Source organism: Centropristis striata, chromosome 10 (genome assembly GCF_030273125.1).
Source record: "Centropristis striata isolate RG_2023a ecotype Rhode Island chromosome 10, C.striata_1.0, whole genome shotgun sequence".
NCBI lineage: Eukaryota > Metazoa > Chordata > Actinopteri > Perciformes > Serranidae > Centropristis > Centropristis striata.
In genome coordinates, this window is record NC_081526.1 from 8311645 (window position 1) to 8334900 (window position 23256).

The 23256-nt window shown below is 37.5% G+C and overlaps 1 protein-coding gene across 1 annotated transcript; it reads right to left on the reverse strand.

Annotated features, from left to right (window-relative positions):
- Positions 1 to 1024: 1024 nt before the first annotated feature.
- LOC131979380 (RNA-binding motif, single-stranded-interacting protein 1) lies at positions 1025 to 23049 on the reverse strand. Its single transcript, XM_059343338.1, has 13 exons — positions 22783 to 23049; positions 17725 to 17882; positions 14801 to 14859; positions 13263 to 13354; positions 8972 to 9129; positions 7605 to 7684; positions 6889 to 7004; positions 6127 to 6176; positions 5932 to 6019; positions 5622 to 5672; positions 4903 to 5013; positions 3636 to 3716; positions 1025 to 3530 (listed from the first exon to the last, which is right to left on the reverse strand). The coding sequence occupies exons 1-13, from the start codon at positions 22831 to 22833 to the stop codon at positions 3459 to 3461; spliced, it is 1167 nt and encodes a 388-aa protein (XP_059199321.1). The 5' UTR covers positions 22834 to 23049; the 3' UTR covers positions 1025 to 3458.
- Between the last annotated feature and the right edge of the window lie 207 nt (positions 23050 to 23256).

Here is a 23256-nt window from a genome sequence, read left to right on the forward strand (position 1 = left end):
ATAACCTTTTATACACCCTGATAGGTTTAAATAAATAAGTCATTTTTTATTAGATATTTTTGACCAGAACAACTTGAGCTGCATCTCAAATTAATCATCAGGTTCTCAGCTTTCAGATGATGTCACCACCTCTATGTTGCATTTATTGTTGACATGCTAACCACAAATTCTAAAAAAAAAGACCCCAAATGGTAACTGGTTATACATAAGAATAAAGATGACAAGATGTGAACAACAGAGCTAGAAATTAACTTCTTCTTTATCCCTGATGTGTTATGACATTTCTGCATACATTTTCTGTTTGGCAATCTTCATGTTTTGTAAAGATAAATGGTGCAAGACATCATTTTCAAACCGTCTGGAGAAAGGTAATTCATTAACACGTGCACATTTTCCAAATTCTGACAAGGCCAGATTTCTTCATAAACATTAATCAAAATGTGAGAGACAAAGTGAGAGACGGTGCTTGGTTGGATTTCTGCCCTCCGAAGCTGCAGCCAAGCTCCAGTAATAACCATCATCATATTAAAATTATTTATTGTTCAACTATTAAAAAAACCCAAACATTTTACTGGCAGAATATGCAAATTATTTATTTACATAATTTTTTAATCATCAATCCAAGGTTAGCAACCAGCTGGAAAACAGGTGTACAGGTGCATCTCAATAAATTAGAATATCATAGAAAAGTTTATTAATGCCAGTAATTAAATTCAAAAAGTAGAAAATAACACATTATCTAGATCCATTACACACAGAATGACACATTTAATGTCTTAATTTATTAATTTCTTCTAATTATAATGATTATGGCTAACATTTAATGAAGACCTGCAATTCAGTGTCTCAAAAAAGTTTTTATATCACAAAAGACCAATTTTAAAAAGTATGTTGAGGCTCTTTGACTTGAACTACTGGAAATTGACTTTTCCGTCATATTCTAATTTATTGAGATTCACCTGTATGAAGGGTTCAGGATGGAGTGATTAGCACTTCTATAAATAAAGATTACAGTAACGACGGATTAAAAGTTGAAAAATTTGAAAATTTTATTCAAAAATGTCAAAGAAATGTAAAGAATAAACATTCTACTGAGAAAACAAAAGTCTTTGGCTTTAACAAACACTACAAAACAAAATACAGAGGAAAGATTCCTTAAACTGTACATACAAGTTACCACTGGCAATTTTGTGGCACAAGTAAAAAAAAAAAATTAAAAACAATAAACTTTCATATAGCTCTATGAAAATCTCTTATTTCCTCAAGCTGTCTGTACAACAATCTTCATAAATTAGAACTTTTTTCATATAACTTAATGACTGTTCAACATGGTGGTTATTTATATGGGTATTTTTTTTCTTATGTGCACCTCTGCAACTCTTGACCCAGATACTATGGCACTTGGTTCAGACACCACTAGCAGCTTTAACCTCACAAGACAGTATTACTTCTCAGTCTTAGGCATTACACAGAAATCTCAAGTATAATCACAGAGGCCCTTTACATGTGTTGCACACAGAGGAAATGCTGCTGTAAGTTTGTCTCGACCCTCGACAAAGCAACGAACACGTTTGTTTAAAGGAGCACAGATCCAGTGAACACCACGACACTTTGTTGTCATTGTTGGTCTTTAAATCTGGAATCTATTGCCGTGAAAGCAGCACCCCTTTAAAAAAAAAAAAACTAAATGTGTGAACATGAGTAGAAACATGTTGTCGCCCACCCTAATGATTACAATAACACATCATAAAAAAATAGGTCTAAAGGAAATCAGAAAATATTCAAAACAACCCATAAGGAAACAGCTGTATGTGGCCAGCTCCTGAGCGTGGCATTTGGTCTGGAAAGGCGGGCTGGACCTGCTAACCCGACCTAGTACAGAGGAGAACGAAAACTCTGAGGTAGATAACTGGTCTGACTGACCACCAGGTCGAATCACAGGCTCACTGGAGGATACCATAATCAAAAAGCCTGCTTTAATCCACTATAATCCAAAAATTATCTGCCTTTTTTTTGTTTTAAAAAAGCTCATAGCACTGTCTTTTCATATCTTACATTTATTTTCTTTTTAATCTTTTCTTTTATGTTGCATTTTCCTTTTTTTTTTAAGTATGAAATTAATCTGTGGCACTTGTTGGATCCAGGCCTTCCTTCATGTTTGTGTCCGTACTGTACTATTACCTATGAAAATTGAATGTAATTGTATAAAAAAGGCACACTGTCCAAACTGCAATCTAGTTTGCAGAGTCACTTGTGTCCTGGTTAAAGAGACAAATGATTTCCTCAGTGTACTAGCTCACAATCTTTGGTGAAGTAAACTACAATTGAAAGTGCCTAGTTTGTTTGTTTCCTATCAAAGAGCGAGGTGCAATAAAGTAAACATATTCATCTCATTTTACCCCCCCTGACTTACTGAACTTTTGCTCTATTACAAGGCTTTGATGATTTTTTTTTTTTGCACAATCATAAGTCTATGTTTTCCTGTTATTTTTTCAATTAAAAGTGAAAAAGACACCATCAAAATAACAATCTACATCACCCAAAAAGACAAAAACACAACCGACACACAACATTTGCCCCCTTCTCATTCCTCCACCCCACCAAGTTCAATTTCATCTATTCTACAACACCAAGTAATCAAAAAGGCAAGATTCAAAAGGTAAAACATTCCAACATCCAGAAACATGTAAGGTCTTCTTACTTAATAAATATTACATCCAATAAAATCATCAGATGTGGAGTCATTTAAAACGTTTTCTCTAAAAATGTCTTCTACTTTTCTATCAGTTTTGGAGGGGGAAAAGCAAAAACACATTGATTTCTTTAAAAAAAAAAAAAAAAAAAAAAAAAGCCCTACATAGCTAATTTCCAAGGCAATAGCGCTCAACTTTTTTTGCTTATTGCTGCTCTGTGGTGGTTTGTACAACTACTGTATCAAAACTATGAAGGCATTTTTTTTTAAAATCAGACAGCAAGATCAATCTAAAGTACTAAGAGAAATCACTTTACAAGATAACAACACGTAACACTTCACCATAGCAACACTCACACAGCAAGCACAAAAACATCATTTTCAAAAATGTCTGGCTGGAAAAAAAAAAGTCTTCAGAAAAAGAAAAGAAAAATCTGGAAATATTAACAAAAGACATATTTACTATCATGCACTTTGAGTCACAACTAGTCACATGATTCATCCTTGTATCCTGCGGCAATCCTAGGTAAAAAATAAACGTTTTCTAGTATGAAAATAAAACTTTTTCAAATCTTTTTTTCTTTTTCTTTTTAATATATATAATTCAAATCCTTTGATGAACTCAGATATTCTCTCTGAAAATGATACCAAAAATAGTCTCACTTAAACATTTGCAGAACCTGTGCAAAACAGTGAAAAGATCCTCAGCATCCGTTGCATTTGTAGACATGATTGTTTTAGCTGTTGTCCAAATGTTGCCTCAGCACTACTTTGTTTGTTGGTAGGAATATGGAGAATGATTGCCAGATGAGTCCACCTGTGACTGTGCGCCATTTTCCTGGAAAAGAGAGTAAAACAACAATGAGCTATTGTTTTAAATGATGATGATTCACACACACACACACACACACACACCAGGCTGCAATCGCGTTAATGCACGTACCTCTACGGGAACATTTGACGTCTGCATGTGTGCGTACTGCGGGATATATGCTCCTTGCATAGCTGTGTTGGCAGCCATAAACTGCACAATGAAGGAAAGAGAAATAGCATCAAAATGGAGCATCTTCATCATTGCATTTTACAGCTTAAAGGGACAGTTTGGATTTTTTTGGGGTTGTATGAGATACTTATCCATAGTGTACAACCTACAATCATTGAAAAAATTATTAGACCACACTAGGTTTTCTCCTTGATTTCTTGTTTATTTAATGCCTGGTACAACTAAAGGTACTTTTGTTTGGAGGAATACTGATAACAACAAAATTAGCTCAAAGGAGTTTAATTTAAGAGCTGATATCTAGACATTTTCCATGGTTTTCTTGATGATGATTTTGGTGATTATCAAGGGAACCATGGAAAATGGCTAGATATCAGCTCTTAAATTAAACTCATTTCAGCTAATTTTGTTGTTATCATTATATTTGTCCAATCAAATGTACCTGTAATTGTACCAGGAATGTAGTGTATAACCTACAGTAGATGGTGGAGACAGACAGGAGGACAAGTACACATTATATTTACAATATTTTCAGCGCTTAACCTTGCTGTCAACACAGTCCTCTCCAATGGGGAACTGAAACTGTGACTTACGCTCTCTTCAAACCCACCAGACTCCATTGACAAAAACAATAATTTTTGCCTTCAGTGTTTTCAAGGTGTTGGTTCAGATTCACCAATGTCTCACAATAACACAAACAAACTAACAGATTGAGGCAGTGGTAGATGAGCAACTCCTGTGATCTGTGAGGTAAAATTACTGTTTTTGTTAAAAGAGTCTGGATAGCATACTGTCATTGAAAAATATTAGACCACCCACTGTTTTCTTCAATACCTGGTACAACAATTATATTATATTTGTCCAAACAAATGTACCTCTTGTTGTACCAGGCATTAAAATGAACAAGACATTGAAGAAAATGTGGTCTGATCATTTTTTTTCCATTACTGTATATCAGAAAGGTAAGGTGGTGAAAATCTAAAGTCTAAATTTAGCATACACTGAAACTGATATTGATTTTTAGGTAGCTAAAATACATTTTGCTGCAGCCCCCTTCCACAACAGCACATTGCTTTGCTTCTGTAGGTAATACACTAACTTTGGATGAGTACCCCATGCAACCCCACTGAAAAAAATCTGAACAAACACCTAATTATCAAAGAGGTTGAATGTGTGAACTAGTCTCTGATGTCCTGCAGAGTTCTCTTACCGTCCCTGCACTGCCCAGAGAGAGGTGACTCATCTGCTGTGCTAGAGGGGTCATCATGGAAGTAGGCTGTAGTGACATAGAATGGTCCATAGAGGGCGATAGCACAGTACCCTAGGACAACAGTGTGAACAGATGAGAAGAATGTATGCATATTGTGCATACACAAAAGCCACTGAGGGAATATCCTTCTGTAAAACTGAAACATTCGTGCAGAATATCCAGGATGTTAACACATGATGAGCTCTGCAGGATTGGATTTTAGGCACTGAGTTACTCACTTCACATCTAATGCCCACGCCAGAAGGTGAACAGTCACAAATTGAGCGAATTGTCTATAAGCATCTTGGCCGGCCTGATTCATCTAGCAGTGTTTTCTCATCTACGCTGGCTCATTTTCAAAGCAAGAAAGGACTCTTCTCTCTCAATTCAAACCCATCTGTTATAAAAAATTCGGCATCTGTCACCAAATACGCAGCTTCACATAGCCTCTCCAAAGCAGTCGTTTTTTACATTCCTATACAAACACTTTAGTACTGTAAATCCTCCAGGATCAGCGTCACCTTATGTGTAACTACTACTCTCCCATATTGTGTCGGTCTGTTTTCAGAAAAATGTTTCAATTCTGTTACAACCACAGAGGGAAATGTTTTGATGAAATGGGAAAAAAAAGGAAGTGAAGAGTGGTGATGATGAGAGGATTGGGAGGTTTTTGTTCTTACCGGGTGCTGCATGATGTAGGGCTGATGAGACAACCAGGATGGGTTCTGCACCTGGAACATCACACAAACACACTGGCATTGAACAGCTGCTATTTCCAGTGATCACATGCTACTCAGACTGGCACTGCAGCGAGCATGAAAGGCCACAGTGGCCTTTGTCACAGATTTAACCCACACCACCAAAACCCCAGAGGTTTATAAACACCAATGCTGAGTTACAGCATGTAAAACCGACGAATGAAAGGTTTCGTCTTTGTTGTATCACTGTATCAAAGCTACATATTTCATCACTGAAGAGAAGGATTCCAACCTGGTACGTTGAAACCGGAGACATGTAAGGGGACATGGACGCTTGAGCGATCATCCTGTTTGAAATACTGTACGCTGGTGGGAAAAATCTGTGGACACGGAATAAAGTGTAATTTAATAAAATAACAAAGTAGGTTAATACAATGAAATATAAACTGATACCAACAATGCAATCTAAACTGTTGTTGCAGCTCACCCGTTTTGCATAGCAGCTGCACTGGGGTCATATGTGAGAGTCATTCCAGCCTGGGAACAAAAGAAGGCATAGGTTTGGCAACCGAACCAAAGCACGCAACACCAACACTTAACCAGCACAGCATCATCACATGACAGTCTATTGTGTATCTATCTCACTCAACCCTGAAAGAGGGCACCCTCGACTACAAAAGACTTTATATTTAACTGCAGGGAACATATATGGGAACTGATTTCCGACAGTAGAAGAAAAAAACAAGATGAAAACCTAGCCTTGTGATTAGAGAAAAAAAGATAAGTCATTATAATGAGATAGAGCTCAATTAGTGAGAAACTTTCTTGAAAAAGTAATGACCGAATAGTACAAAAAAGTCCTTTTGTTACATATATTCCATTAAAAACTGCCCAAAGACAACATATTTATTGTTCAAACTCATAAACTTTTGCATTCTGTTCTTATTTTACACAGCATCTTAACTTTTGGGAAATCAGGGTTGTAACTAAAAATTAATTGCTAGTATTTTTTGATAAGGTTTCTCATTATTCTGCCATAAAAAGTCATTATTTTGAAAGTCTCTCATTATAATGACTTATGAAACATGTGATTATTGACCCCAGTTGATGAAGTCACTCTAAAGTTCCTCTGCTTTTTTCCTAAGGTTGAAATATTTCTTCTTGATTTATTCCCATACAACACTTTAGTTGCACCTGAAAAGCTTCCTTTACTATTCCTATCGTGGATCTGGTTCCCATCTCCACTTACCAGCCTCGAGTCACTGTCTCTTCCCCATCCGCGACCATTCAGGGCAAATTTATTCTGACTTTGTCGCTTTTTCTGTCCACCATCGGCGAACTTGCACAGCAAAGGTTCAGGTGGTGCTAAACAGAGATAAGTGGGGAGAGAATACAATCAAAAGTTTGCCATAAACTAACATTATCACACAAATAACCCCACCACACACATCCACACTGCTGGCGGTTATTGCATGCTATACAGTCATTCAGTCCCTGAAGCCTGGGAGTGCACATTTACTAGCCAGCCTGGGAATGCAGACATCTAATTTGGCAGCTGTGGAGCTGTAATCCCCTCCCTCTCCTAAAGGAGGCAAGGCCGGCAGAGACTATTTCAGTCTAATAATCCAATTATAAAGCTTAGAGAGGGAGTGGAGGCCACACAGAGCAGCTCTCTCTCTCTCTCTCTCTCTCTCTCTCTCGTTTTCTTTGTCTGTGCTCTGCCACTTAGAGCTGAGTATATGAGCAGCAGACTTACTGACTCCTGTTGGAGGCACGATTCAGTCGGCTGACCACTTCATGCAGCGTATACAACACCACCCATTAACACTATACACATCATAGTCATTACAAGTCAAATCCTGTTATTTTCTTTCACGTCGCATTTTTAGCGCATGGCAGTTAAACTACATTACATTTCTGCAGCATGTACCTGCAAACACGACATGATTATACTGTGTCTCTTACCCGGAACACCTGCAGGCGTCTTAATAAACTTTCCGTTGAAGTGGGAAATGACGGCATCACATTTTTCAGTTGACTCCATCCTGAAGTTATATAAGAGACACAGAGCATCGTTATATCAATGCAGTAACAGAGGGCTTGCAGGTGCTTTCCAAGAACTGCTTCCTTTCTGGGTAAGTGGAAGGTTAATTATCAAAGATAGCAAACACAAAGTGCACACATTTTTTAATTAGCTTGTAAACTCAGTTTGCCCCACAGACCTATAAGTGCACACCCAAACACATCCTATGAAGCTTTATGATATTTGTGTTTTGTCATGCGTGACGTTGGCCTCGCCTGTCAGGTATTTCACTCATACGTCAGGTTGTGCAAGATCAACTGGTGGAAGCCACTATAATTAAATCACCACGTCATTATGAAACTATTTCTTTGAGGTGTTTCCATTAGTCTGTACATGAGCTGTTCTCTCCACCTTGTTCTCAACAACATAGCTATGTGTTTTTAGGTATTTATTTTAGAAATGAAACCTATTCTGAACTTAACTGCATGGGGATTTTTATAATGGGAAATCAGCAAAACCCAATGTTTTTAAAATGTCAAAATAGCAGCTTTATATATATCATATTATATATCATACATATATTATATATAATAATATTTTAATCATTGGTAGCTGTTTCTACTGATAGTCTGGATCTCCTTTGGAATCGATAGCACTGTTGTATCTCAAATTTTAAAGCTGAATTTCCCATTTTCCTTATGTTGTTAAGCGGATATTGCAACTTTTCCTATACCAACGATACCAAAACGTTGTATCCGGATACGGTACTCATTTTCAAAAGTATCGATACCCCCCCCGTGCACAGCATACAACCTCAAAATATTGTTATAATTGTTATTGTTTATTGTATTTATTTATTTATTGCACTACCTCAGACCTGAAGCTTGTTATCATAGTTGCAGTTTCTTTTTGCACAACAGTTTTTTATTAAACATATTTAACCTGTGGTTCTGTTAATTTTTACATGTTGCATTTTTCTTGTTAATACAAATATTTCTATTTCTGTTATTTCTTTGTTTTTATCCTTGTGGTATCGACAATGGTATCGAGTATCGAATATTTTCCTGAGTATCGGTATCGAGTTGAAAATTTTAGTATCGTGACAACCCTAGTCTCTTTATTTAGTTTAATCATTTCTATGTGTCACCAAGTTCAAGATAGCTGCAAACAGCCTTTTCCTAACAGTCTTATTGTGAACAGGCACTACAGTAGTTGATATTAAAATGCTATATGTGGCACAAGAAAAACAGTCTCTTAATATTGTTTCTGGACCATGAGTCAGAGACAATGAATCACACAAGGATCCGACCTTGCAAAGCCCACTCCTCTGCTGCCTCCACTGGAGTCCCTCAGGATGCGAGTGGATATGACCTGGCCGAAGTGCTTCAACATATTCTCCAACTCCTGCTCGTCCATAGACAGAGGCAAATTGGAGATGTACAGGTTTGTCGGGTCTTGTTCTTGTTGCTTTATCGGGAAAGAAGAAGCCAGAGGGAATGTAATTACACGACAGGAAATGCTTGAAAGACACCTGTAAAACAGAAGCATTCCTTAGTCGTATCAGATTCACATTGGGTTTAGTAACAAGGAGGAAGCGAGAGGGGGAGGAGACGTTTCCTTCCAATTCCATATAATTATCCCTGGAAATGGCTGAACATTTAATAGACTTCTAATAGAGATCAGTAATAGGGTTAACATTTCTCTGCTTATCTTCCTGACCGTCATTCTGTTGGGTTTTTTTTAGGTGAATAAAAGGTCACTATGAGCGGTGATAAATAGAGATTTGCATGCAGCTCGCAGTGGCTCAAGGCTCACATCAGCTGATTTCTTGCTGTATTTTAATAGCATCAGCAGAAACACAAGACACGGCTACGAGTCTCTTGGGAGTGGCCTCCTATCATTAATATTCATCAGTGTTGTGTTGTTCAGAGTCAGCTACAGGGACAGGTTGGATTACTTCTAGTCCTGTAAAACACTGACAGAAAATTCTACATTTTAATAAAATGTTTAACCTTCAACAAGAAAAAAACAAAACAGGGAAGGAGTCGAAGGAGTTGGTGGGATTATGTAGCTCTTATAACCCAAAAGAGAGCAAGAGACCTTCAGGGATACTCTAACCTTCTCTTCACTAGGGCTGGGTGATATATCAATAAATTGATATATTTTAAAATGTGATATGGAATTAGACCATATCTCATATATCGATATAGTTCTAATTTTTTTCTTTCTTTATATATAAATGCTGCCCTTACTAGGGTTTGTCATATTTAGTTCTTTTGTAATGTTTGCTATCTTTTCTCATATAAATATATTTATTTCAGAAAAAGATTGGCCAATTTTATTTTATAGGCTATTTTTATTTAAGATATTTTTTATTTAAATGTGCACTTTATGGAGCTTTGATTTCAAGAAAAAAGGTGCTCTTGTTGTTATTCAGTATTTATGTTCACTTAAATAAACTGTTTCAATAAAACTCCTTGATATTCAGCCTAAATATATCGGGATATGAATTTTGGTCCATATCGCCCAGCCCTACTTTTCACACATGGGTGTACAGACATTTGTGTATAAAAAAAGGCTGCTTTCTGCTTTACCTTTCAGGCCCTTGGTGTAAAAGCTGAGCATTTTTACTGCCGTGCGTCCTTTAAATGACCCCCCAGAGAGGCAATTTATAAATTCTTAATAACAGGAAGCTTCTTCGTCGGTATACATTACTTGTTCATTACTTCATGCAAGATGCATTTTGACCTGGTCTTCATTGTCACGTTCTTTCTATTCCGGAAGAAATCATTCTTGTGACTTAGTCAAAGAGGGTTTGAAGATGAAGTGAATGGCCACGTGTTTTATTGATGCAGTACGTGAACCATAGCAGCTCCTCCTTTATAGTTCTGACTATGATCTCTTTGGAGAAATTTGAAACAAAGAAAAACCAACAGTATGGGTTAAAATAAAAACTCAGTTTTTAACAAATTATTGTTCATTTTAATGCCTGGTACAACTAAAGGTAAATTTGTTTGGACAAATACAATGGTAAAAACAAAAAAGTTAATAAGAGTTTAATTTAAGAGCTGATATCTAGACATTTGCCATGGTTTTCTTAATAATAACCAAAATAATTATCAAGAAAATCATGGAAAATGGCGAGATATCAGCTCTTAAATTAAAATCTTATGAGCTATTTATATATATTAGCTAATATATTTGTCCAACAAATGCACCTTTAGTTGTACCAGGCTTCAAAATGAACAAGAAAGGGTGGTCTAATAGTTTTTTCCATGACTGTATATGGCAGCGAGAGAGTAGTTTGTCCTTGGAATGGCTCACCACCCATCAGTCAGTCATTAACTGTAATCTAGTGGAAGGAGCTGATGTGGCTAATGGAGGGATGTTACTCTTTACCTTGCTACAGAGACAGAGAGTATAGGATGTTGTATTATCCTTTTAGCTATCTCTTTAAACTGTTGCTAAATGGTTTCACACACATAACTGCAACATGTAGTTTCCCTGTGATGGGCTACAAGTGTCCCTGGTTTGGTATCTCTGTTCAACAGACACACTTTTTATTAAGCTAGGATGACTTTTAGGAACAAACTACTTCACATTCAGACCTGGTAGGTACCCAGTACAGCCTCAGCCTTATCTCTTGGCCCCTCAGCAGCTCCACTAAAGCATTCTTCTTCAAGGGCACTAACAACTGTGGTAGTAAGGGATGGATACGTGCCACTCTCACTTCCTCTCACCACATTTAGGCTGCTGATCTCAGAATTTGGACTGTGACTTTTCCGGTCACAAGAAGCATTGTAAAAATAATTCCTCTTAATAATACCCTTCACACAGCTTGCTAATATCCATCTTAAAGAACCCCATGATAAACAATGCTGGATATATGCATACAGATAAAATGAAGCCCACAATTAAGTATCACAAGACATTCCTTGAAATAACGTATGGTAGAAAGAAGGGAAACTCTTATCTGGCCACTTCCCATCACCTGCCTTTGAAATAATAATGAGAGAAAGCCCATTGAGAATGCCTGGCCAGATAAAAAACAGGAAAAGGGACCTTTGTCAGAGAGTCCATTAAGCCCAAACAAGCTTCAGCAATAGTGAGAATGGAGCTGGAGTGAAAGGCTCACACTTTATAATGGCATTTACCTTCCACAATACAAAGATTAAACTTCAGCATGCCCCTCGGAGCTGCTCTATTTTAATTAAAAAAGTAAAATGGGTGCACAGAGGCATGTCAAGAAGCTCTACAGATCCCCAGACAGGGAAATGAGGCCAAGGGTTCTTGCTCAGTACCGTATGGGAACTAATTTCCCCTGACTGGTTCCTGTTACCATAACAACACACAATTATTTACTTCCTTTTCTGATGTCAGAGAGTTTAGGTGCCAAGTCCTACTTAAAGCCTGACATCTGAAAATCTCCTGTTATGTACTGTGAACAAATAAAGATCTGTAGTGTATTAAAGACTGTCTGTCCACACAGCACTGGGCACCATTAAAATAATCATTTAAAGTATTACTTTAACAAAATCTACTGTAAGCTTTTAAGATTTTTAACCTAATTGCAGCATGAAGCCTCATTTGCTGCATGTTGAGAGGTTTAAGGGTCATAATCTCTCAGGGAGATACTAAATGTATGTGTAATGGTGCTTTGGAGGAGACAGAAAGACTAGTCTTCCTGTAGAAGTATGTCCACATGGTGGATAATTTCTCTGTTACATCATCCCACCAATCTCTACGCTCTATAGTCCAACTGTCGGCGCCGCTCATGTCTGAAACCTTTCTATCTCCTGGCTGACAGAATACCTTTGGGAACCTTCTCATATACATTATAAACCATATATAAACACATCAAATAATCATTTAATCATTTGGGGACCGAATGCACATTTGGGCTGCACAATTAATCCAAATTTTATTAAAACTGTAATATAGACTAGTGCAATATCCAAACTGTGGGAGGTGCAATATTTATTGAAGGGAAAAAATGTGTCAAAATACCATTTGCACTAATTTTTTGCACTGTTTAAGCACTCCTCCATATAAATATCTGCTCGTACAGAGTTTCTTCTTATCGCATATTATTTCCCTGTATTTATATTTTCTTTTATGTCGTTTGCATTCTGTAATTTTGCACATTTACACTTGTTTTTAACTTTTTTATTGGTGTTGTGCTGCTGCTGGAAGTGCAATTTCCTGAGGGATTAATAAAGTTCCTATCTATCTTTGACCCTTTTTATTTTTCAATGAAAAGGAGAATAACGGTGCAAAAATGATTATTTCCTCCAATATTGCGAATCATATCCTAATTGAATATCAGCCATACACACAACTATGCACATCACTGCTTTATATTATATTAAATTATTAGTGAATATATTAATATTAACTGCTCTCAGCATATGCTTCCTCCATGATTTAACTCTGAGAGTCACCACAGGCCAAGGGCTGGAGAGTTTACACCCTGCAGTCAGGGATTCCAGTTCTGCCATTTAATACCACAAAGATTAGGTTTAGGTTGCCTCACCAGCGAGACGGAGGAGAAACAGTATTACTGAGCGGCTTGGGTGTGACAGATTGTAATGAATCCTCACCTTTGCCATCTGAGCTTGGACACCAGTGGTTTTCAGGGCAGCCACGGCTTTCTGAGCTGCAGCAGGGCTGTCAAAGTCCACAAAGCCATATCCTTAAGGAGACAAGCAGCACAGTTAGGATGATATTGTCACTTAAGATTATTTATTTAGAAAAAAAACCCCAAACGTTTATCAGTTTAAATATAAAATATATTGTGTTTGTGCAGTTTTTCAGCTGAATATATGTCAAAAAAAGGATTAGCAAGTTATCACATTCTGTTTTATTTTTTATTTTTTTTATTCCAGTTTGTTTAGCTGCACAAATAAATGACTGAGCCTCTGTGCTGCATCGGCTGACCTTTGTCTCTCTTTGGTGGATGTGGATGGGATGTGTCCATTAGTAGAAAACATACAACTATTAAGCCTTACAGTAAACACAGTGTCCTAGCACAACACGCCAATTCTACTCTTTAAAAAATTGTAACTAGCAATTATTACTGCACTAATGGCTCTTATTGCACTATACCTTGAATGTTCCCCTTTCTTTCTGTAAGTCGCTTTGGATAAAAGCGTCTGCTTAATGACTAAATGTAAATGTATGTAAATGTGTTATGTATGTGTGTTTTTAGTTCTGCATTACAAAAGTCCATCTAACTGTGTGTATTTATGTGAGCTTCTATGTGTGTGTGTGTGTGTGTGTTAGAAGAGGTAGAAAAGCGCTGAGGATGCAGATACCGATGTGACGTTGGTGGCTCAGGTCAGCCCTTTGTCCTGGGGGGTACAAACAGGGTGAACCTATAGTCCCTAACCTCTGCTGCAGCTGCTATATTTAACCTATTCAAGCTAAGTTATGATGAGAACCACCATCATTTCAGCTGAGAAATGGCTCATTTTAAAAGTCAAATATGGATTCTTTTCTTAGCTATTAATACAAGTTCTTGATAATTCTTAAAATGAGTAAAAATAAAATTTTGGCAAAGTCAATGTTGCATGGAGTTATTTCTAAAGCCACGTCTGGCTTTTGTTCAGAATTGAGTCAGAGCTTCACACTGACTTTAACAGTGTTCCCTTTCACTGAGAGCCATCAATTAAGTGACATCTCTATAATCCAGACGAGAGTGACAAAGCATTTAATCCAGGCAGCACTAGACAGAATGAGTTAGTCCCTCTTTAGTCAAATGGGCAGTCTAGTAGAAATGGACAAAGACCAACACTGTCACTCAGCAGAAAGAGGAGGAGTCGGCCACTTCTTCCCAGGAAGCACTCACAGCAGTGACACACCAACAGACAAGGGCTGAGGCTTAAAATAACATGAGCGGGGAGGCAGCTTTAAGCAGCCTAGCTGTCTGTTTCCTGACTTGCCTGGATCATCTGACACAACTGCATAGCTGTTGAATGACTCCATGTGTTGATGGAATTCGCACATCCGATGTCTATTCATTTTTGAGAGTTTCTGTTTAGGTGTTGAAAATCCTGCACACGAGTTGTCTTGATACATACTTCTTTAGAGGAGGAATAAAACAGGGCGGTGTTGAAAGGAAAAAAACAACTTCACACACCTTTACATTTGTTTGTAGTCTTGTCCAGGATGGCCTTTGTTGACACAATTTTGCCATACCTAGGGGAGGAGCAGAAAGGCGAGGCATTGTTAGCTGGATTATGTACCAGACAGAGCCAGTTATAAAGCACACAGAGAGGGAGGGTTGAGCAACAATCTATGACATCATTGCAAAAATATGAGAAACAGGAAGCGGTTTCCATGTGGTTCTAAAAATCCCCACCATGTGAGTGTGAAGCCAAACAGTCCCTTTTTAACTAAAACCGCTGTATCTTTATACAGGGTCACCAAAGGCACTTTACAATTTTTATTGTGCACTTTTTTTTCCACTTACATATGCCCCGAATGTGCAAACCCCTGCCTCGCATAGCATGGAGATTATGACATTTAAAAATCTGGCCTGGTTCAAAAAACCCCCTCTGTTTTTTTATGTCTCTGTCTCTATAGCGATTATTATTATTATTATTTTACTTCTTTAACTGTGAATCATTGGCATCATTGAAAAAGTTTAGATTTGCATTTACAAAACTTTGGAAAGAATTGCCACTGCACATTAAACAGGCCACCTACCTTTCTCATTTTAAATCTCTTCTTAAAACCCACCTCTTCTCTTTGGCTTTTGAAACCACATAGAGATTGATTTTATGATTTTATGTTTTTATATGTATACATGCATATTTTAATTTGTGAGGGCAGTGCATTGCATTGTATTTTATTTTAATTTATTTTTATCTTATTGTATTTTATTGCTCTATTGTTTACTTCATCTTTTTTTATTGTGCTGTTGTAATGTTGTCTATTTATTGTTTATTGTTATCATTTTATTTTCAATAAATTAAATGCTTTTATATTTTGTTTTTTGTATATACTGTACATAAAAGCATACATAACTTTGAAAATAGAAGTGGATTCTATACTCAATGAGGTGAAAAAGAAAATCTTTAAAATCTGGAGTAAAGTAATGTATGTAGGATTCTTGTCAATTTTGTCAATGTACATTCTCCACATCTAAAACTGACCTATGTAATCTAGACTGACAGTGATAGATGCCATGACGTACCCTGTAGCAAGCCAGGAGGATACTTTAGAGAGGGATTAGGCTGAAAGAAATGGGTGAAAGTGCATGAACTTATGACCTGTTCTATATCTGAAATCTAATCGCAAATTATGTGAGGCAGCTTGCTGTGCAGTACTTCTATATTTATATAACCAGTGACAAACGATTGCATTTGCATTGTTCATTTAAATCTAAAGTCAGTCCATACTTTAAAAGTAAAAAAAAATGTTTTTTATTCATATGGATCTTCAACAAAATTAAATAAAGAAGAATACGGTGTCACTGTGCCAATTTCCCAATGTAATATATTTCAAAACAGGCAAAGAATAAATTAGCAGCTTTATAATACAAAGTCACTTTTGCAATGTGAAGACGGGGGTTTAGAAAAAAGCAAATAAAATCTCAGACGCACCAGGGTGGTCTCTCCGCTCAGCAAATATAAAACATTCAGCGCACAAAGAGAGCTGTGGATGAGCTCAGCGCTGACAGTATCTCTCCTTTATCCACACACATGATATATGAAGCCTCTGATGCCGTGCCCCACATGCTCATCCTATACGCTTTGTCCTTGTGTGGTTTTCAAGATACATTTTTCATGTCATATTAAAATGAAGACTACAAAACTGCTGCATTTGTATAAAATCTCAAATATGCACTTAAGTATCCATAGGTGACTCACAACGCTCGATAAAAAGATAATTAATTATGTCATCTTGTGAGAAAGGAAGAAATAGAGAACACTTTATACATTTTCTAATATTTCAACACAATTAGTGTGCAATTTAATTTTGTAAAATTGCATAATAACACAACTGCATTTACCTTTTCAACCTCTATTGTTGTCAAATGCATTATTTTCAGAGTTCGTACACCTTTTCCAAGGTGAAATTCAAGCACTTTTCAAACACTTTCAAGGTCCATTTTCAAGCTTTTCCATCATCTTACAGCTGTGGCAAATTACATATTTCTTCAAATACATACATACTGAAAATGATTATTTTACGTTTTCATTTCAGGTTCTCCAACTAATTATATTTCTGTTCTATAGGATTTTGTTGTTAAAGAAATGCAGATACAATTTTAAGCACTTTTCAAACCTTGAAAACACAACATTAAAATTCAAGCATTTTCAAGGGTTTCAGGTAGGGCTGGGCGATATGGCCCTAAAAGAATATCACGATATTTCGGGCTATTTTGCGATAACGATTATTCTTCACGATATTACGAAATACTTACGAAATACTTACGAAAAGATATAGAAAATATAATTTTTTTTAGTCTATTTGAATAAATACAAATCTAAAATGTAGTGTGAAGTGCAAATCTCAACAGTTGCCAAATACAAAAAAATTTACTCTTGACTCTTGAGTATGAGCAAATAATAAAAGTAACCATTTAGGGGTTTCGGGGGCATATTTTAATGACATTTTGTAAAGGAGAATAAAGGTTCTTGTATGTTTTATTTAAGGCATCTTATTTTGACAGTCTTCTAGTAAGTTCTGTGGTGGATTCTGTTAACACACTGTGCTCTTATTTTGAAAGCTGTATGTGTTTAGCTACAGAGACTAAGTAGCTTTTTGTGATTAAAACAACTTTAATTGTTAGCCTTACGCCACTGCATCAAGAAGTAGAAATGTTGCCAATATCATGATATACATTTTTTTTAACCATAAAAAAAATATACCAATATCGTGAACGATACGATACGGCACACCCCTAGTTTCAAGCACCTGTACGAACCATTTATTTTATAATCATCAAATATATGTGAAAAAGTGACTGCCGCTGAACATTTAAACCCTAAAACGAACCAAAAAATCAATGGCTGATCAATAGCAGATGCTGATGAGAGGAAGTGTGGTACTCACGGTTGACAGAGCTTGACCAGGTCATGGTCTGTGGTTGAGGGGGACAGGCCTCGGATGTACAGGTTCGTTTTGCTGAGCTGGTCCCAGCCTGCAGTGCTGCTGCTGCTGTTGCTGGGGCTGGGTGGAGCCATGGGCTGTGACGATGGGGCAACAGGTGGCTGGAATAGGCAGGGAAACACACAACGACTGGGTTGAATTCAAGTTCAGGCTGGGTTGTGATTAAATAATAACGTTTATCGTCATGGCACAATGTTCTCAAGTCTAAATGAATGATTCACCTCTAACCACAACTGGCAGCCCTAGAGAGCTTGTTTGGGTGTTGTCAGGAGAGATTTTTTTATGTCACAGTACACTGAAAAAGCCTGAAGTACACTTCTACATCACCACTGCAAGGTGAGGAGTGAAACCACTGGAGGTCAGCAGAAATAAGATTTCCATCTTAAAACCTGTAATGACTCATTTTGGGGCCACTGGGGACAATTAGAAATAAACTGTACACATACACAATATTTGCATATTATCACTTTCAAATGCTGATATGGCAGTTGTTATAAAACAATTGCCTTACACGTGACACATCCAGCAAATATGGACCAACAATAGCATTCATTTTAAGTCATGTTTCTGGCAACCTGATGAATAAAAACCAATAGTTCATCTCTTTTTGCTCTGCTTTGCACTCCACCATCGTGATTTAGCCTCAAAAGGCTCTACTAGGTACACTGGCTAGTTGCTAACTATGTCTGTCAGCTGCCTGGTGCTGGGCGGGTAGCATACAGTGGGTTTTTTAGAGCTGAAAAAAGCTGATTGTTGTGTCTGGAAATGACGCCGATGCGGTGAGAGCGAACCAAACCAGTAAAGTTGCAGGCAGTAAAACCAAATTGTTAAAAAAAAAAAGCTGGAATTGTCTGTAGAGCTGAGGGGAACTGCACAGTCTGGTGATAATTATCTGTGGGTGCGTCACTACAAGTGACCCCTTTCATATTCACATTGTCATTTGGCCCGCTGTTAATGTAAAAATATTGATTACAGCTGCTTTAATTAAGTCTAATCCTTGTCTGTGTCAGGACAAAACAACAAATTGCTTCAAAATGTCTGCACTTTTCTGAAACTATGGGCACTTGGAGAACGCTCCACCAAGGGTAAATGCCCTAACTCTCGATGTTAATGAAAGTGAAAACTAATCTGTGAATCCATTCTGTGATTCGAATCAGAATATAATCTATGTTTTTTTTTAAATCAGGTCTGTAGTTGCTCTTTACTCCTGCTAACAGACAACGAACTAACAAACCGAAACAAAAACATAACCAAGTGAAAGTAAAACAAGAGGTCGATACCAAAGAGATAAACATGATTAGATGTCTCTCGGTGTATGATTTTGCATATACAAAAACCAACAAATGCTCTCTGCTCTCACCAACTCCTATATGGTAAGAAAAGATGAAGTGTCTTGACACTCCATCATTAGTATCATGTGGATTTCTGTCCAGTGTGAAGATTAATGTTTAACAGAGCAGTGATCTATATCTGCACAACAATCTCCATCACACCTTCACAGTCAGCACAATCAGGGTCCACAGGGGCTTGTAGCTCTGACATCAGTGTCACACTGATGCCGCACTGGGGTGTCGAATAAGCTACCTGCAGGTCAACATAAACACTCATCTCTGGTGTAGCGCCAGTCCTCTTAACCTTAATGAGCAGCTTTATTTATATGCTCTGACTAATTTGAACGACAGAGTATCTTTTTCCTATAATTTCAGGAGAAAACAGAAGACAGTGAAACAACTGGTACTGGGATTTTCACATGCTTTTCAGTTCTGGTTCATTTTCTCAGTAATAGCTGCAGGGCCTGTCCTTTTGAGGGGGGAAAAGTGAAATTCATTCAGTGGTTGGGCAACTTTGTACTTTCTGTTTACAAGACACAGATGTCGTAGTCTGAGAGAGCGCTCCCCTCCAGGGATTTATCTTTCTTCTTCACTATCCGACAATGATTATCCCCCATCAACCCCCCTCTCTGAGGAATCACAAGCTGAGAGGAAGCTGATGGAATCCCAAGCATGAAGTGGTGACAGGATTGAGCAACCCAAGTCTGGACGAGCGGATCTTCCCTTGTGACCGAAGGGTCAACAGCCTCACATGCCTTTACAGAGAAACAAGTTTGACTTAATATTTACCAACTGATTGGAGGCACAAGGCTTCCTTTCTTCCACCATAAAAAACAATTATCTGCTGTCTGAAGCATGGTCCTTGTCACAAAGTTAAAATAATAAACATGCTTTCATTGTGTGGTGCAAACAAAATTAAATGGAATCGATTTGCTAGGGAGAACTGTTAAAACTGCTCAATTCAGTATTGGCCATTGAGACAACAACAATAATGTTGCCATTGTTGCTATGAATAGGTGACAGAAGAGTATTCTCGAAATCGGTTGCAATTCCAGGAAAAAGGAATAAAATCCTCATCAACAGATAAAACTATAATGAACGTAAAATATGTCACAGTTGCTCTCATGACTTGTGCTCATTACAAACAACATAACCATGGCTCAATCGACTTCCCTGGTTTTTGTGAGGCTATTTATTGCCAGGAAACATGGATCATAGATTAGGTTTAGGCCTCCAGACACATTTTAAAATATGTAAAGAAACACTCTGCAATGATTAATACAAAAATACAAACAAACAAAGAACTCGGAGAAGGGCCTGAGATCTAAACCTTCTCCTTCATTGAGAAATTCTGTGTTGCTTGCACTAGGTTGACCAGTAGCAGAGCAGTGCACACATAGATGTATTATAAGAATCGGATCCAAAGATGGAGCTTATTCAGTCCAATGAGAATTGCTCGTTTGGCAAATATCCCAAAAAACGTTTCTAGCTTCCAGGTATAGGCCTACTTGGGTGGTATGCGGCCCACTGAATATGTGCAGTAGTGTTTCTCCTGCTAGCCCCGCCCACAAGTTCCCACTCACCCATTAGACTTTATACTTCATGTCACAAGACTTTTTCAATCCCTTTTATCTGTTCAAGGGAAGTTTTAAAAATATAAAACCTTGACAGATCATTAATTTACAATACAAAGAGTCATAATAAATCTTGTTTGCAGCTCGAGGTATCCTCCTAACAATATTACAGATGTCTCTTTCATAATGGTTGTCTATGGGGAAAATGCTTTTTGGGCCACAGGGGGATCTTTTGCCTCACTTCCACGGGGCAAAATTGGCTGCAAAGCTAAGCGGCGGCACTGTATCCAGTTCTACAATACATCAAAGAATACACATCAAGATGGCTAACATCTGAGAGATTCATCCATTCACATTGAGTCAGATTCAGACTGAGATGAGGAGTCTGTTTGACCTCATACCAATATGTTTATGCTGGCAACTGGAACAAAAACAGTAATAACTTGAACTGTAGGGCAGGACATGAGAAAAACAAACACAAAAAAATGTGGAAACTGATAAACAAAGTTTTTAGATCTAAAAAAAACAAGTTGTATTTATTTACCTTTGCTAAAAATGTGACATGGATTACATAAACACGAGCAGAGTTTGTCTCCATTCTCAGCCTGGGCTTCAGGTGGGAGCAACTTCCCTTTTCTTTGGGACTGGAACTTTAACTTTTCATGTATGTGTCTTGCTACTCAGATGCAGGACTGTGAGAGCCAGTGATGGGGGAGAGGACTGCATCTTATCAGCCAGCTCCAGACCCGGCAGAGCCCGTCATATCCGAACTGGAAATACACAGGGCTTCCAGTAACAGGCCTCGCCCATGGAGCTCTTAGCCACAGGATAACAGCGTGAGCAAGGCAGAGTAAATATGCTTATTCAAATCTTTTGGCTAAAGGGAGTTTTAAAAAAATCTATATGTAAGTGGGACAAACTGAATGCATCGGTGGACAATTAGTCGTCCACAGTGTATAAATCTGAACCACACAGAGAAACCTTATACTGCAACAAATATGGTGGGTGATTACATTGAAGGTGACATATGTTTTATATCAGTGAAAGTGAGTTTGGCTAAATAGAAGCTGGTTACTGGTCCAAACTAAGCAATAATACACATCCTACAATGGAAATTGCTTACTTATGTGAGTTTCTGTGAAGTGATGTTAATTACCAGCTCATAGGCCTATATACTCCATTTATAATCCAAAGTATGTTGGGTTTTTTTAATGTGTTGCTGTTTGAAAAGGTTAGCTAGTGCTAAGTGGACTCTATAGCCATTAAATTAAGCATCAACTGAGGTCACAGGCCTGTATCTCTACAGCAGTGACCGACCTGGACAGCAGCCCGAGCAGCAGGTATTCTCATTATGCACAAGTGGCCTATCTGAATGTTTCATTACACACAGGAACACAACGCAGCCATTTGAAAGGACATAAGAAAGCCAAAGTAAGTTTTCTTTCTGTTTAAAGCTCTGAAGTCCAGGAGATTCTGGTTCAAATTTGTCAACTTCCCATGCATTCATTTCTGTCTCTGTTTAGCATCTTTCAGTCTGTCCTTACATCACATGCATGGCTCCTTTCTCTCCACAAACACTTAGCTATCAGTCTGATTTTTCATTTTTGTAAATTATCAAAGTATAAAGCTGCCAGGGACCCAAAATACCAACATAAGACACAGGTTTCTATGGAAAATGTACCATTTGTTTTTACTATGTATACACACAAAAACAGCAGAAGAAATAATAGACAAATAAAACTATAAAACAGTCTATTTGCATGTATATTGAAAATGGTAATAGTATTGTAGAAAGAAAATTCACATATTAAAAATGGTCTACAAGCATAATTGGCACACTGTGTGAAAGCCCCTATGATTGCACTTTAAACTGGCTTTCTCTGCTTGTCTGCTATATAAATGAAGTTATTACTGTAAAAAAAAAACATGCTCAATATATTTTTAATGAATACATGGACTCCAGAAGGTTAAGCGTCGACTATATACACGTTTAATGCTGTCAACTAGAGCTTTTTTAGCGACTTCCATGAAGTCAGCTTTTTTGTTTTGTCATGTCTGAAGCCTGTTTAGTTGGTTTTTTTTGCATAAATATTTACCTGTTTGCGATACGGAGTCCTTAGTGGGTTTCCAGTATTGGCAAAAATCATCCTCAGTTCAAATAGGGAGGGTAGTTTCTCAGTTAAGCTTCAATGTTCAAGCGAAATACATCAAACTCCTCGAATAAGTAGAAAATTATTTTACATGGATATCCTCCTTACTCCGCTAAAGGACACAAAAATAGCATGCAATGCATATTAGCTGTATACATATCGTTATTGTCGTCGACTATCCGGTAATAGAAACCTCCGTAAATTGTCCCAACTTCGATTGCCCAGCCCAGTTTGTTTGACTGGCTTCATTGATTTGCAGTCGGCGCTGCGCAGGACAGACGCTGCCACGGTGGGAGGAACCATTCGAGCATTTGGTGTAGGGGTGCTCTGTTGACAATGTTCCTAAAAAACACACCAGCTTGCATCTGCTTTCTCAAATTAAAACGTAAAAGTTATTATTTATTCTATGTTACATATATA

Coding starts and splice junctions, on each gene's coding strand:
- LOC131979380 (XM_059343338.1), bottom strand. CDS start 22,833: ATGATTTTTGCCAATACTGGAAACCCACTAAGGACTCCGTATCGCAAA. Junction 6,020..6,126: donor GCAGCTGCTATGCAAAACGG/GTGAGCTGCAAC, acceptor CCGTGTCCACAG/ATTTTTCCCACCAGCGTACA. Junction 5,673..5,931: donor CTCCGGTTTCAACGTACCAG/GTTGGAATCCTT, acceptor GTGATGTTCCAG/GTGCAGAACCCATCCTGGTT.